Below are 15317 nucleotides of genomic sequence, written 5' to 3' on the forward strand. Positions count from 1 at the left end.
TGGTTTTGCTGCCACTGTAACTACAACTCATATCCTATCCTCTAAAATACAGTCTATTCTTTATCTGAGGCACTAAAGCCTCATTTTGTTTTTTGTCTCTTGTTTCTAAGACATAACCTTGCCTCCATTTAAAATATATTTTGATTCCTTTTCTTCCTCTTCGAAGGCAGAATGATGAATTGCATAAAATGTATGCTTAGAAGCTATTTTTAATCTAAATACTTTTAGAAAACTGATTTTCCTATTCACGTTTTCCATATACCTAATGAGACTTTAAAGGAGGATATGATTATTTCTTAGGTGAAGTGATCAAGTCATTTTTAATAAAAGAAATATGTTGACTCTAATTGAAGTCTACACATCATTGGGAAGACATTTCATTTGTTTACATGAATGTCAAATCTTATAGATAGAATTGAGGAAGATTATTCTGCCCTTGAAAACTCATCATTTCATAGATTTTTCATCTTTTCTTCAGAAATTTTTTTCATTTCTTTGTTTGTGTTTTAGACTTTTAAAAAGAAGGTATTAATGTGTTTCTGTCTTCACAGAAGTTCTCTGCAAGTTCTGACAAGCACTAGCTACCAAACATTGAGTGCTTCCTTTCCTCCATAGTTTGTGCTGAGCATTTCCTATATAAACTTCTTTAGCCTTCCCCAAAATTCAATGAGTTAAGTGAGAATAATACCCTCATTTATAGTTAGGTAAACTTAAGAAATTTGGACAACATTTTATGTGAGGTAAATGCATAGATCCAGCATTAGATGATTTATATTTCGTTTTTCTTTTCTTTTTTCATTTTACAGAGACAGAGAGAGAGTCTGAAAGAAGGATAGATAGGGACAGACAGACAGGAAGGGAGAGAGATGAGAAGCATCAATTTTTCGTTGTGGCACTTTAGTTGTTCATTGATTGCTTTCTTGTATGTGGCTTGATCGTGGGGTTACAACAAACCGAGTAATCCCTTGCTTGAGCCAGCGCCCTTGGGCCCAAGCTGGTGAGCTTTGCTCAAACCAGATGAACCCACAGTCCCGCTGGCGACCTTGGGGTCTTGATCCTGGATCCTCTGCGTTCCAGTTCGATGCTCTATCTGCTGTGCCATGCCTAGTCAGGCAGAAGATGTTATATTTCTAAATTCCTATATTATGATTTTCAAAACTGGGTTTTGTTTATTTTGTTGGTTGGTTAGTCACATTAACAAGATATATCCATACTTAAGACAGTCATTTCTAGTAAAACTACCATTTCCCCTTCCTAATCTCATTCCATAAGGGCAGCAAAGAGAATTTCTTTTCACCAAATTTCTAATTGTTTTAGTTTCTATCTGCTCACTGCCTTGGTCATAATCTGTTAATGAATGTAGCTACTGAAGTTCTAATAACAAGATCTCCTTCTCTTCATCAACTATTAAAGTATTTTATTACATCAGGGCTTTCAAGTTATACCAACGTGACATATATATTCCTAGTGACTGTGAGACTATTTTTTCTATAGTTTTAAAGTAGTAATTCCTCTAGGTTCCCTTCAAAGAAAAATATATAATGTCCCATTTATAGTGGTATTCCTTATTTAATGTGTTTTGGATAATACAAAATCATAAGGAAGACTTTGAATGATGTGAAACTGATAGAGTGGTTAATAAAAAAGGATAAAAAAAGTATATATAAAATTATATTAAGATTTAGTGAGTAGATCTCTAAAGAAAAATGTTAGAAAATTATTAAAATATCAGAAGTTCAGAGTGGGTGTGGAGTGAAACAATATAATAAGAAATACCACAATTTATTTTTACTGTCAATTGCTAGCAGCAAAAATGAAAGAAAGTGCTATGGGATTGGAGATCTAGTCAACAATTTTAGGTGTCATAGAAAATTTTTGCCTGATTTAAATATATGTGAAGTTAGAAAGTGGATATAAATAAAAAAGTTAATGTTATCTGTGACACTATCTGCGAACACTTCAAAAACTAGCAAGATCAATGCTGTTAGAATAATAATTTCCACTTCTACAATTTATAGGTGATAAACACTGGATTTATCTCCCTTGTTCACAAACACCTGCACTGATTTTGGGGAAAAAATATCATCCAATAATTCTATTCTGATTCTAACTTAAATTTATACCCCAATATTCAAGGTCATGTGGCCACATTTTCTTCATGTGTTTCATGGTGTAGGAAAAATGGTGAGGAAAATTTTCTTCTTTCTTCCCATACATAATTTTTTTTTTCTGAATAGGTAATAGAATCAGTGTTGAAGAAAAGATTTACTAACCTGATGGAATTGAACATGTCATATCTGAACCCAAAGACAGTGATTCTGATTGGGATCCCTGGACTAGAGCATGTACAGTTTTGGATTGGATTTCCCTTTTTTGGTGTATGCCTAGTGGCTCTGCTGGGGAACATTTCCTTGTTGATCATCATTTCTACAGAACGCAGCCTTCACCAACCCATGTACATTTTCCTGGCAGTGCTGGCAGCCACAGACCTAGCTCTCTGTGCAGCCATTGCTCCAAAGATGTTGGCCATCTTCTGGTTTGGTTCTTGTTCCATGGCTTTTGATGCTTGCCTCACACAGCTCTTCTTCATTCATGCCTTGCAGGGTATGGAATCTGGCATCCTGTTGGCCATGGCCTTTGACCGCTATGTTGCCATCTGTGATCCTTTGAGGTACACATCCATCTTCACTCCTTTTTTTCTAGTTCAGACGGTACTGATAGTGGCAATCCGGACAACGGTGCTCGTTGGAATTTTACCTATTCTACTTAAACAATTGCAACTTTTTAAGTCTGTGATTATTGTCCATTCCTACTGTGAGCACATGGCTGTGGTTAAGCTGGCTGCAGAAGATGTCCACATTAACAAAGCCTATGGGCTCTTTGTAGCTTTTGCAATTTTGGGTTTTGACATGATCTTTATATTTATCTCCTACATTCTAATATTTCAGGCTGTTTTTCGTCTTCCCCAGAAAGAGGCACGACTTAAAGCATTCAATACGTGTATTGCCCATATTGTTGTCTTCCTGGAGTTTTATATCCTTGCCTTTTTTTCCTTTCTCAGCCACCGTTTTGGACATGTGTCACCCTATGTCCATATCTTATTGTCTACCATCTATCTTCTTGTGCCCCCTGCCCTTAACCCCATTGTCTATGGTGTGAAGACTAAAGAGATCAGCAAGAAGATCAAAAAGATTTGTGTTCTGAAGTCTGACACTCAGCATTGATCCAAAAATATATAATATGGCATATCTGTTTAAGATGCACTATGTCTATCTTGGTAAGGTTTTTGCATTATATTGATCTCCCCTAAATCTTTATTATATGCTGCTTAAGTGTCTGTTTGTCACCGATAGCTTATTGGTTGCTTGCATAACTGTACTAGCCAATGGTGTGAAGTTGCCAAGGCTGAATGCAAATTGAGCGGGTCAGGGAAAAGGTGAACATTTGTTTGCACTGGCAATCATCTGTTTTACATAAAAACTATGTCTTAACGTAATTTCTTTAGAGGTTCTCCATTTGAAAAATAATGCCATAATAGCTAAGTCTTTGACTGGCTCCTCTCAAGGTGAAATACATGTCATTCCAAGAATTGATTTGGCTCCATCTCAAACAGGGTTGCTGTTTCAATGGAGACGTAGACAATTTCCTGTAAAACTTGCCTTTGCTATGACCATCAATAAGTCTCAGGGCCAAACGCTTAAGCATGTTGGCAGTTTTTTACCTGAGCCTGCATTTGGACACGGTCAACTTTATGTTGCCTGTTCAAGAGTTCGTGAAAGAACGGACGTAAAATTAAAAATAATTGATGGTCCTCTGCAAGGCGAGCTTAAAAATGATGGAAAGATCTACACAAGAAATGTTGTGTACAAAGAGATCTTTGACATGTGAATTAACATTTTATTATTTAAATCACCTTTATTTATTGAGCTAGCGGTGGCTCTTAAGAAATGTACCGCCAGTGGTTTCCTTCATTGCACTCTAAGCAATTAAGCAAGTAGAAGGGGGAAACCCCGTGGGGCACTAAGCAAAGGGGCGTCCTCGTCGCCTGCCCTGGGTAATTCAGTTTGAATTAGCAGACACCTTTGCACAAATCATTTTAATTACAATTTATAATATCTAGAACAGCGGTCATTTCGTATGACCACCGGGCTTTCTAGTAATCTATATTCCTCAAACACAAGCACTCAGAATATACAACAAACTTGGGTAAAATATATATATACTATGTATATCATAAATTTCTCTCATCCTCCATCTTTCCCTTTCTTCTTTTATTGTTTTCTGTAATCCTGATATAAAAATTGATAGCATCATATAGCTTTGTACATAACTGGTGCTAAAAAGTACCCTTCTTTCTTCTTTATTGGGTAGAAAACTGTGAGTCATTTACAAACTAAACATATTTTTCTTTTTTTTCCTGAGAAATTGACTAAGATTATTAAACAATTTAGAATTCTTACCATTATTAAAATAGAATTTGAAGGATCTGGTGACTGGTTCTTCAATTATAGGAATACTGTGCTGGATAAAATATTTTCTTGTGCCTACCAAATTTTTTTTCAGGAGTTGATGATAAAAACTTAAATTTTAGCTCACTATTGTTAAGAAATTTATAGAATCACACTGTCCACAAATAAAAACAAATTTGTGTTACTAAAATGCTCTCTTATCAATAGAGGTTTTCAAATAGTGAGTGAATAATCTTCTGTAAGGATGGCCTTCTTCATATAGCAGATTGAGTTACAAGAATATCATAACAGCTATAAATATAAGTCAGAGTATCAGAAACAATGGTCAGTAATAAATTTATTTGCATGAACTCAAAATAAAAACGTTATCCATTCATAACATATAGAGTGAAAAGATGTAATATTTTGAAGAATGTTATTATTGGTAGATGCCAACTGGGACTATAATTATTTTCAGTAGGTGGAAAGTGAACTAATGAATAAATGGTGTTGGGATATTTATTTAGAGAAAATATCTAAATATTTCTTTCTTTTATATGAGTTACCACTTTATACTGTGCCTATCTTTTTTTTCTGGAATAGTAACTCACAGTGGAGCAAGGGCCAGAAAACAAGCTAAACTCTTAAATTATAGGAGCAAATGGCTGTCATGTAGAATAAGGCATATTATCTTAGAAAGAAAGAGATGTGTCTTGACTCTATGAATCCCTATAAACTTCTGTATACATAAGCAATGGTGTTTTGCCTACCTTGGAATTTCTAAGAAAAAACCTAACTGACAAAACTGAGAGAAGTCCACATACATATACAAGAGCTGATGCAGGGAGCACTGGAAAATAATCACTGAATGATAGAGATTTTTCAGAACATAATACAGAGCCTAGAAAGGAGGTAGAAACTGAAAAATCATTTTTGATATAAGTGAAAGAAAGCTAAGTGTGGCAAATTGTACTTTCTAAGTATGGCTGTAACTGTACCATGTATATGCGATCTTGCCACATCTTCATGAAGAATGAACTCTTCGTCCCTGGCTGGGTGGCTCAGTTGGTTAAAATATGCCAAGGTTGCAAGTTCAATCCCAGTAAGGGCACATATAAGAATCAACCAATGAATGCAAAAATAAGTGGAACAGCAAATTGATGCTTTTTTCTCTATTTACTCCCTTCCTCTCTCTCTAAAATCAATTTTAAAAAGAAAAGAATAAACTCTTCTTTGTATCTTTCAATAAGTTTAAGACCCTTCAATTGCTATAACAGAAGTCAACTTGTGCCAGTTCTTGGCAGAGTCTTTAACTGACATTGTGCCATTTCTTATTTTTATGGTATCATGTAAGAAGCCCGTGGGGTTTCCTCTGATGGAACAAGAGTCAATGTGGAGCTTGACTGAGGTGCCTGATATGTGAGTGAAAAAGATGCCTTGTATCCAGACCCGGATTCCTGTTCCAAATACCATCTGCAACAGCTTAAGGTTCTCTCCCAGTCAAAATTTCACAGATGAGTCCTAGCAATCAACAAAATCTTGAGTAAAAATAATTATAAAATATTGCCTAAAGCCATTAAGTGTTGGAGTGTTGTATTACATAACGGTAGTTAAATGTAATACATTAACAAATGTTAATGAAATATTTTAATGTAAATGTAACAATGAAAATGCTATCAAGAGTTGAACTCTGCAGTAAAAAAAACCTAAAGCCTGCAACATTGTCTTTGAGAGGGGATGAACAAAGCTTAAAGGGTACCAATGTTAATTAAGGCTTTAAACAGATGGACAAAATTGTTATCATGTACCAGAGAATAAAAGGATTTGTGCTTTGTGATAATGGAACAACTGACAAAAATGTCACCTGTTTTTTCAAGTAAAAAATAAAAAATATACACCTAATGAACTTATGGATTTGATAAATGAAATTCCCAGAAAATGCTTAAAGTAACAAAATTATAAAATATGCATAAAAAAGATGAGTTAAAGAAATGTGATAGGCACACAATGCAATATGCAGATTATGTATCATACAAGTATATACTTAAAAACTATGAGATGTTATTAATCAATATTAACCCAATAAATTTAATTTAAAAAACTTTTAAATAGGACTCAGAGAAGTCTTCAGGTATTTCTCAGTTTGAACACAATACTGTTTGTCATTTACTTTTTCTTTAGACATCATAGATTTTAATGTAAGAGCTGGCCTCCAGGTGTGGGGGAAGTATGCATTTTTAAGATTTCTTATTATTCAGAAGAACTTCCAGGTTAGATGGAAAAGAACAGTGACAGCTGAAAATGAAAAGAATCATTGGAATCCCCAATCTATAGGCTTAGAAAGATAAAGTGAAACATGAGCCTTTTATTTTAATTTAATTTTATTTTTTTAGATAAGAAGGGAGATAGTGAGGCCAACTCTTGCATGCACCTTGACCAGGATTCACTTAGCAACCTCTGTCTGGGGTTGATTCTTTGTCTATCTGAGATGATGCTCACAACTGAGCTATTTTTAGTACCTGAGGCAGAGGCTCTACTGAGCTATCCTCAGTGCCTGGAGCCAACACACTCAAACCAATAAAGCCATGGCTGTGGGAAGGTAAAAGAGAGAAAGAGAGAGAGATAGAGAGAGGAAGAAGAAGAAGAAGAAGAAGAAGAAGAAGAAGAAGAAGAAGAAGAAGAAGAAGAAGAAGAAGAAGAAGAAGAGGAGGAGGAAGAGGAGTAGGAGGAGAAAAGGGAAGGGCGGAGAAGCATGTGGTCACTTCTCCTGTGTGCCCTGACTGGGAATTGAACCTGGGACATCTATATACCCGGTTAATGCTCTAACACTGAGCCAGCTGACCAGGGCCACATGAACCATTTTTTTAAGAAAATGAATGATGACTCAAAGTATAGAACTTTGATCCTAGAGGATAAAACCAAGAACCATAGAGAGAAAGAGAATTATTCTCATAGAACAGGATAGGACCCCAAATTAAGAAGCTGGCAATATGTTCCTTAAATTCAGTATGCTGTGATCCAGTAACTGCATGTCCCATTTTTCACCCTCTTTGGATTGGAAGTGATTTTGCAGTTATAATATTGCTGTTGGCAATGTGAGAGGAAAATGATCTATCCCTTCAGTTAATACATGTTTAGACAAAGGGAATCAATATTCTAAGAACTTTATCCAAAAAACCATACTCATGAAGCTTCACCTACACATGAATGTGATTTAGATGATGAAATTCTGGGATGCTATAATTGAATGAGGCCTAGAAATTTAGAGAAGGTGTGAGTGTATGTTGCATAGGAGAGGAACTATGCCTAACTAGATTTGTTAAAGATGGCTATAACAATATTTTCTAAACTTCATTTTCTTCTCTCAGAGTCTACTTCCTCACCTCTTGAATTTGGTCAAATCCTATTACTGCTTTACAGAAGTGATACAGTGTAAGTCTTGAGTAAAGACCCTATCTACTTAATCTTTTCTGCTTTTCATCTTCTGAAGCCCTGAAACACTAGGTAAGAAACCTAGGTAAATTTTGCAGCAAAAGGGCCCTTGAGAGGAGTACAGAAGCACCAGCCTTGTCAGCAAACCAAGTCATATTGAATGCTGTCCATCCTTAGGAACCTTCTGAGAATCTAGTCATAGCTTCTTTTTGTTATGCAATCATGTGAAGACAAAGTGAGAGACTAAATTGAGCCCCGTCAACCCCAAACTGTAAATTTTGGTTTGTTTTTAATGTAGCAAAAGATAATCATAATAACTGGGAAGGAAAATTATACTTGCGGAAATACACCGGACGAGTAAAGGTGAAAGAAAATGTCCTACATAACAATCAGAAGTGAAGTAGAAGAGATTTCACTATGAAAGAATCCTCAATGGAGAAGAATGTTGGCCAGGCACACAAAATGCTTCTTTCTTCCCTCTCTCTCTCCCTCTTTCACTCTCCTCTTCTTTTCTCCCTCTTTCTGTCTATCTTTTTTTTTTTTTACTTTCTTTCCTGCCTCTCATCTTTCCTTCCTTTCTTTTATTTTTAGCACTAAGCTAAATATGTAACTATGCATTCTTTTATGTTTGTGTTTCTTCATCAGAAATATTATTTGAAATAAGACTTGACCTATTCAATATGTTTATTAAACTCATATTATACACTATAAAAATTCTAGATACTACAAAAACAAGTATAAACAAAACATTCATTTTATGTAGAAAAAGATCATGTAAAGAGGCAATTATCTTACTCCGTGATGTGTGTTATGATTGAGAAAGGATAAGATGACACCGAAGACCATTAAATGAATGCAACATAGAATTACGAATATAAAGAAGCAGAGGGTTAGGAAAAGCTTACAAAGGAAGTATATTACCTAATATGAGCATTAAAAGTAGATAAAGAAAAGTTAGTTGTAGCATCTGAGAGGAGTATTAATTTATCTGAGCAATTGTATGTATCTAAAAACTGGTGCAGCCAAACTGTGAAGAGGTTAATAGCAGTTTTGCATATTTATTAAAATAATTGATATGTATACATACATGCAGAGATTCTTGTAAATGTAAGCATATTTCAGGTGAGATGTATGAATGTGTATAAACAGGAGAAAATAGCATGTTAGAGAGAGAAGGAGAGAGATGCTTATAAACAAAATAAATGATTGGAGGGTTGCATATGAAAAAAAAGTCTTTAATTTGTGAAAATAAACTTAGGTAAGTGGAATGGAGAAAGTGAAACTAGAGAAAAAAATAGCTTCTTAGGGTTCCCCCCCACATGCTTTTTATCAAGTACAATTACTGTATATTGGTTCCATATTTCTAAAATAAAGACTCTATTAAAACTCTTCAGACCAAAAAAGAGATATCTTTACTCATCGACATGATCATAGACATTTATCCTTATTTATTTCCATTAGGATGACATTCCATGATATATAATTCTGTGTTGCTGAACTATCTAAAGCATATCTGTGAAAGAAAAATCATTAAATCAAAATAAAATCTTAGCATAATTATTTTTGCCCATAGATCTTGATAATATATGCCTAAATTCATTGTTACCTCACTTGAAATAATGTGCTTCCAAGTTACATTATGTAATGTAATTAGATAAACAATAAAATTAACAACAGAATTTTCTCTTATGTTGTTACTTGGATAAGAATTAGGGGAGCATTCTGGTCATGAGGGTTTCATAACAACTACATTCCAATGGAAAGAACATGTCACATTCCCACGATGACTAAGTCTTCCTTTTGTCTTGGTTATTTCTTTCCCTGTGAAGCCCCAAATCTGGCAAGAATTATCTCTACCTCCAACCTAACATGATTTCCAGCTCCATATCCCATGTCTCCTGTCTATCTCAGGTTTCAATCTCAGTCTCTATGACAGTGCAGGATCTGCAGCACCCATTCTCGCATTTGCTTGGTCCGGGCCCCATATATCAAGGGGTTGATCATGGGAGGCACCAGGAAGTAGAGATTGTCCATGATGATCTGTAAATAAGGAGCCATATGATAGCCTAAAATCTGGGCCAGGACAGAAAAGACAACAGGAGAATAAAATAAAGCAATAATACAAAGATGAGAGCCACATGTGCTGAGAGCTTTGCCCCTTGCCTCCCAAGAGGGTATTTGAAAAACAGCATGAAGGATCAGCCCATATGACAGAATAATAAAACACAAATCAAATCCCACAGATGTGACAATAACCATGAGGCCATAGACAATGTGGTCAGAGATGTCTCCACAGGCTATCTGCACCACAGCCATGTAGGCACAGTAGGAGTAAGCGATGATGTTGGTTTGAAAGTTTTCCAGTCTTTTTGCTAGGATGGGTGCTGGGATCAGCACTACCACTGCCCTTGCAAGGACAGCCATTGCCATCTTCACAAGCATGTTATCAGCAAGGATGGTTGTATATCTCAGAGGGTGCCAGATAGCCACAAATCTGTCAAAAGCCATTGCCAGGAGGATCCCAGACTCCATGACATAAAATAAAGGGATAAAAAACATCTGTGTGAGGCAAGCATTGAAGCTGATTTCCTTGGCATTCATCCAGAAGATAGCCAGTATGCGGGGCACAGTGACACTGACCAGGGACAGGTCAACAACTGATAGCATAGCCAGAAGAAGAAACATGGGCTCATGGAGACTCTTTTCCACCCGGATGATGCATAAGATGGTGGCATTGCCAATGACTGTAATGACAAAGACCAAGAAAAAAGGCACAGAGAACCAGCCATGGGAAGATTCCAGGCCAGGAATTCCAGCCAGGACAAATATCAGGGACTGAGAAATGGAGTAGTTACAGGAGGACATCCCTAACCTGAGCTCCTCCTGGGGAGAAAGAAACAAAGGACATTTTGAAATCACTGCATTATTTCCATTTAAGATTCTGGGTATTATAGCACATAATGGTGATAATCATAATTATATTATGTCAATGAATGGTCAAATAAATACTTCAGCTACTTGGAGTGAGGAGGGAGATGATCCTACACTACTTTCTCTGCAAGATGAAGAAATAATCTCAGAGATAAATTTTATGATATGATAAAAACATATCAATTCCATTTAGATTGCTCTGTTGCTCTAATCTTGTTTACTATTCCATGTGTGAAATCCTGTAAGATTTTTTTTCAAATAGTAGGAACTGGCAAGAGACCCAACATTATCAACATTATGACAGAAACTATAAATCATGGTTTTCACTCAAGATACGGAAGTTGAATTTTATCATCCCAGAGTCCTCAGCCGTTGAGATTGACCTTGATGTTTTGGGATTGTTCTCTGAAATATTTGTTGATTTTTACAAGGAATTTAGGAAATCTGCTAATCTTATATCTGAGAAGTATAATAGTGTTTTGGAGTAATAACAGATATCTTAGGTAACAAAAGTGGAATACAAAAAATGCCTTAATAGATAATAATTTAGTATTCAAGTTCCAACATTCTAATGTTAAAGCATGATTACAGAGTGTGTAAAAATAAAGGTAAATTAATGCGGTGGCATATATATGTGAATTTTGTGGTTCTGTATATGGGGCAGTATAATTTGGTGGTTAATTGTAACACATACTTACATAGAAATAAGACTATTGTACTTGCTGAACATTTTTAACTATGTAACTTTTTGAATAGAAATGCATATTTATATATTTACAAATTATTAGATAACTGTTATAGATTAAAGAGTATACTTAATGAATAGTTTAAAAGGAAAAAAACAAACAAGTATATAATAAATACAAAAATAAGGTATAGATACATGGCTTTTTTATTAATAATATGATTGAGATTAAATTTCACTATTAAGGTTTAGTCTCCAGATTTTGTTAGAAATATTTCAACTATATAATATTTAAAAGAATTACTTGGAAAAAGAATTCTTAATAAAAGTTAAAATAAACTTTTATAAGTTTATTCTAAAAAATGTTGCAGAATTATTTGCAGCTATAGTTATACAAATTGTTATAACTTACTTTAATAATTTAAATAGTTTAAAACATTTTAATTTTTCTGTGTCCATAAGCAAAACTAAAACTGAAATTGGAATAAAAAAATGCAATACAAATTTGCTTTGAAAACAAAAGTACATTGGTCTGACCTGTGGTGGCGCAGTGGATAGAGCATTGACCTAGATTGCTGAGGTCACCTGTTCGAAATCCTGGGCTTGCCTCGTCAAGGTACATATAGGAGTTGATGCTTCCTGCTTCTCTGCCCCCTCCCTCCTCTTTAAAATGAATAGATAAGAAAAAAATTTAAAAGTATAGTAATATTAATATTATGTCCTTTTGTTTTAGTTGTTAATAAACTTAGATTACTTGGTTTTCTTTCTAATTAATTTACTCTCAATATTCAAGCACTCAAAATTGAGTGGCATGTCTGCTAAAATACCACATTTATACATCATAAAGTTGAGCTGTTCAGATCTAAGTATTTCATGTATCAACTGCATTTTGTAAAAGCACAACTAAATGATAGGTCTCTTGAAAGTTAACTAGGTATAGTAAAAATAGTAAAATCTTTAAAGTAATACATGTCTGAGATACAATCTGAGCCCTGTCAATTATTTTATGTGATTTGACCTTGACCAAGTGGTTAAAGGCTTTGCATATCATTTGCTTATCTCAAAAATGGGATGAGGGAGGTTTACTTTGCAAAATTATAAAGAGGACTAAATCTACTATTAAACTCCAACATTGTATAAAACATGCAATATTCCTGGCATAATTCAAATGTTTTGGTGCTCTAAAAATTAATTTTTTTGTGTGACAGAGACAGAGAGAGGGACAGATAAGGAGAGATAGACAGGAAAAGAGAGAGATGAGAAGCATCAATTCTTCATTGTGGCATCTTGTTCATTGATTGCTTTCTCATATGTGCCTTGATTGAGTGGCTACATCAGACCAAGTGACCCCTTGCTCAAGCCAGTGACCCTGGGCTCAAGCTGGTGAACCTTACTCAAACCAGATGAACTTGTGCTCAAGCTGGAAAACTCAGGGTTTTGAACCTGGATCCTCTGCGTCCCAGTTCAACACTCTATTCACTGCACTGCCACCTGGTTAAGCAAAATTCAATTTTTTAAAAATGAAGTACAAAGTTTAAACATAATATTTAATGTTTTTCTTTTTGTTTCTCTGAAAGAACTGTAACTAGGATAACTAATAGTCTTGAATTGACACTGTAAGCAGGAGGATTTGATGGCCTTGGTCATTCAAATAGTTTTAGGTTCATTATATGCTTGAGTGAAAAAATACTTAGTGTCACCAGAGGTAAATACCTGGCCGAATAAAACATGCTCAAAAAATTTAAAAGTTACATTTTAATTCAATTAGGGAAAGAAACCCTATCACAAATTCAAACAGAAAAGATAGCACTGTGAAATCAGAAGCTTGTTAGCATGTAGAAATTGAATGACCATCTGTCAGGAATACTGCAGATAAAAATTCTCCATGCAGTAGTGATATTAGGATATTATTAGAGCATTAAATAACATGGTAAATTTTTGTCTGAGCTACCAGAAATAATTTCCAGCAACAACTATTTTGACATTAATTATAAGTAAAGAGACTATCAATTTAGGTATAAAAATTAAAAAGGATACTCATTATTTCTTAAAGAATGTCACTGGGCATTCTAAAAATTGCCGATCCCAACCATGTCCTTACAAGGGTTGGTGATTGATATTTAGGAATCTCTTTTTTCTATATAACTGCATCACTGAATTTTCTACTCTTTCCCTCCCTCTTTTATTCTCTTTTCTTAGAGCAGTACCTGTAGATGGTTGTAACTCTGGTCACAGTGGGACTGGAACAGCATAGAAACTATCTACTTGAGGTATGGAAAAAATTGGTAGATGTCCAGAATAAGATGGACTATTTGAGCTGAAGGCAGATTTATGCTGGTTTGTCCTACCCTCTCCTCCCTCTGCCATCCGGTGTCTCTAGTGGCCTCTTATTTAGGCAAAGTGCTTTCCTTAGCTTGGATACTCTTGATAATAAAGCCTAGAGCCAGTCATTGAGGATAGCACATATGGTTAAAGGGACAGAAGGAGAGTAGACTTTGGGTGGTGAACACACAATGAAGTATACAGATATGCTGTATTATAAAGTTGCATATCTGAAATTTATATAATGTTATTAACCAGTGTTACCCCAATAAATTTAATTAAAAATTTTAAAAAGCAGATGTTTAAGAGCATTGTAAAACTAACTGTTGGTGTGTTGAGGGAGGTGAAGTGTATGGTTTAGGAACTATAAGGAGAAGAATAAGGACTAGGGAATAATTTAGAATGAAATGAAAGAATAGTTGGAGAAAAAGAAAGCAGAGCTGTTTGCGGCCATAATTACATACAAATTGCTATAGATTGCTTCCAAAAAATAGTTTAAAACATTTTAATTTCCCGTGACCTTGGGAGCTCCATAAGCAAAACGTAAACTGAAAGTCAGAGCCTTGATTTCCTAGATATAATTAGGACCCACAAAAAGCTAGAAAAAAAAATGCATGCACTAAGTAAATTTTATTTGACAAAATTAGGCTGTAGTTTGGAAAATAAGTTCTTTAGAAGTAACATAGAGAGATGATATTACATGTGAAGCAGTAGAGGAGTTTTAGAAAAAATATTGCACAATTATCAAGTTTTAGAGAGATGTAAGTTTCAAGAAGACTCTTGGCAAGATTCAGAAGCTCAACTTCAGAGAAAATGTAAACAAAAAGGAAAAACTGTTGAGAAATTTTTAAAGAATTTTTTTGGAGAAAGTGGTCGAATGTAAACACCTTAAATATACTGATTGGGACTCTATTTGTTCATTGTTATTTCCCCAGGACCTGGCAAACTGTAGGTCTTCAAATATTTTATATGAATAAATGCATCACACGCACAACACATACAGGTTCTTTGTTTATCATCCATCCACTCTAGACTAGGCCTAACAATACTGCAAAGGTAAGCAGCAGCCATACATTTGTGAACTTGTTGAAGTCTTCAGTTAGCTGTATCCTGCAGCCTAAAGTATATATGTAATACTCAGATGGATTTAATTCTTTCCATTATGACCACAACCAGAATCAAACTATTATCATATTGTCCTAGAAATCTTTTTTAACTCCTAAAGTGTCTTTTGCATTCATTCCTTTCATTCTTTATCTCAATCTATTTTTCACATTGCAGCCACGTGATTTTTCTTTTATTCAAATGTACCTGTAAGTATGTAGTGAATATGTCCTACCTGTCCTATGTAGTAAGAATTATTTCAGGTCCAGGATCCAATCCAAGATCACCTGTTGCATCTCAGTTGTCATATCTCTTCAGCCTTCTTTCACCTGGATCAGTCATAGTCTTTCTTTGTCCTGTTACCTTTGACATTTTAAGGAGATGAGGCCTGTTAT

General features: G+C 34.9%; 2 protein-coding genes across 2 annotated transcripts; one reads left to right on the forward strand and one right to left on the reverse strand.

Moving 5' to 3' along the window:
* The first annotated feature begins 2276 nt into the window (after positions 1 to 2276).
* LOC136319603 (olfactory receptor 52A5-like) lies at positions 2277 to 3224 on the forward strand. The gene has a single exon (XM_066252786.1). It carries the CDS (start codon positions 2277 to 2279, stop codon positions 3222 to 3224), a length of 948 nt encoding a protein of 315 aa, XP_066108883.1.
* Positions 3225 to 9800: 6576 nt separating this feature from the next.
* Positions 9801 to 10745, reverse strand: LOC136320608 (olfactory receptor 52B2-like). The gene has a single exon (XM_066253766.1). The coding sequence runs from the start codon at positions 10743 to 10745 to the stop codon at positions 9801 to 9803; it is 945 nt and encodes a 314-aa protein (XP_066109863.1).
* Between the last annotated feature and the right edge of the window lie 4572 nt (positions 10746 to 15317).

The sequence above is a fragment of the Saccopteryx bilineata genome, chromosome 1 (genome assembly GCF_036850765.1).
Source record: "Saccopteryx bilineata isolate mSacBil1 chromosome 1, mSacBil1_pri_phased_curated, whole genome shotgun sequence".
Lineage (NCBI taxonomy): Eukaryota > Metazoa > Chordata > Mammalia > Chiroptera > Emballonuridae > Saccopteryx > Saccopteryx bilineata.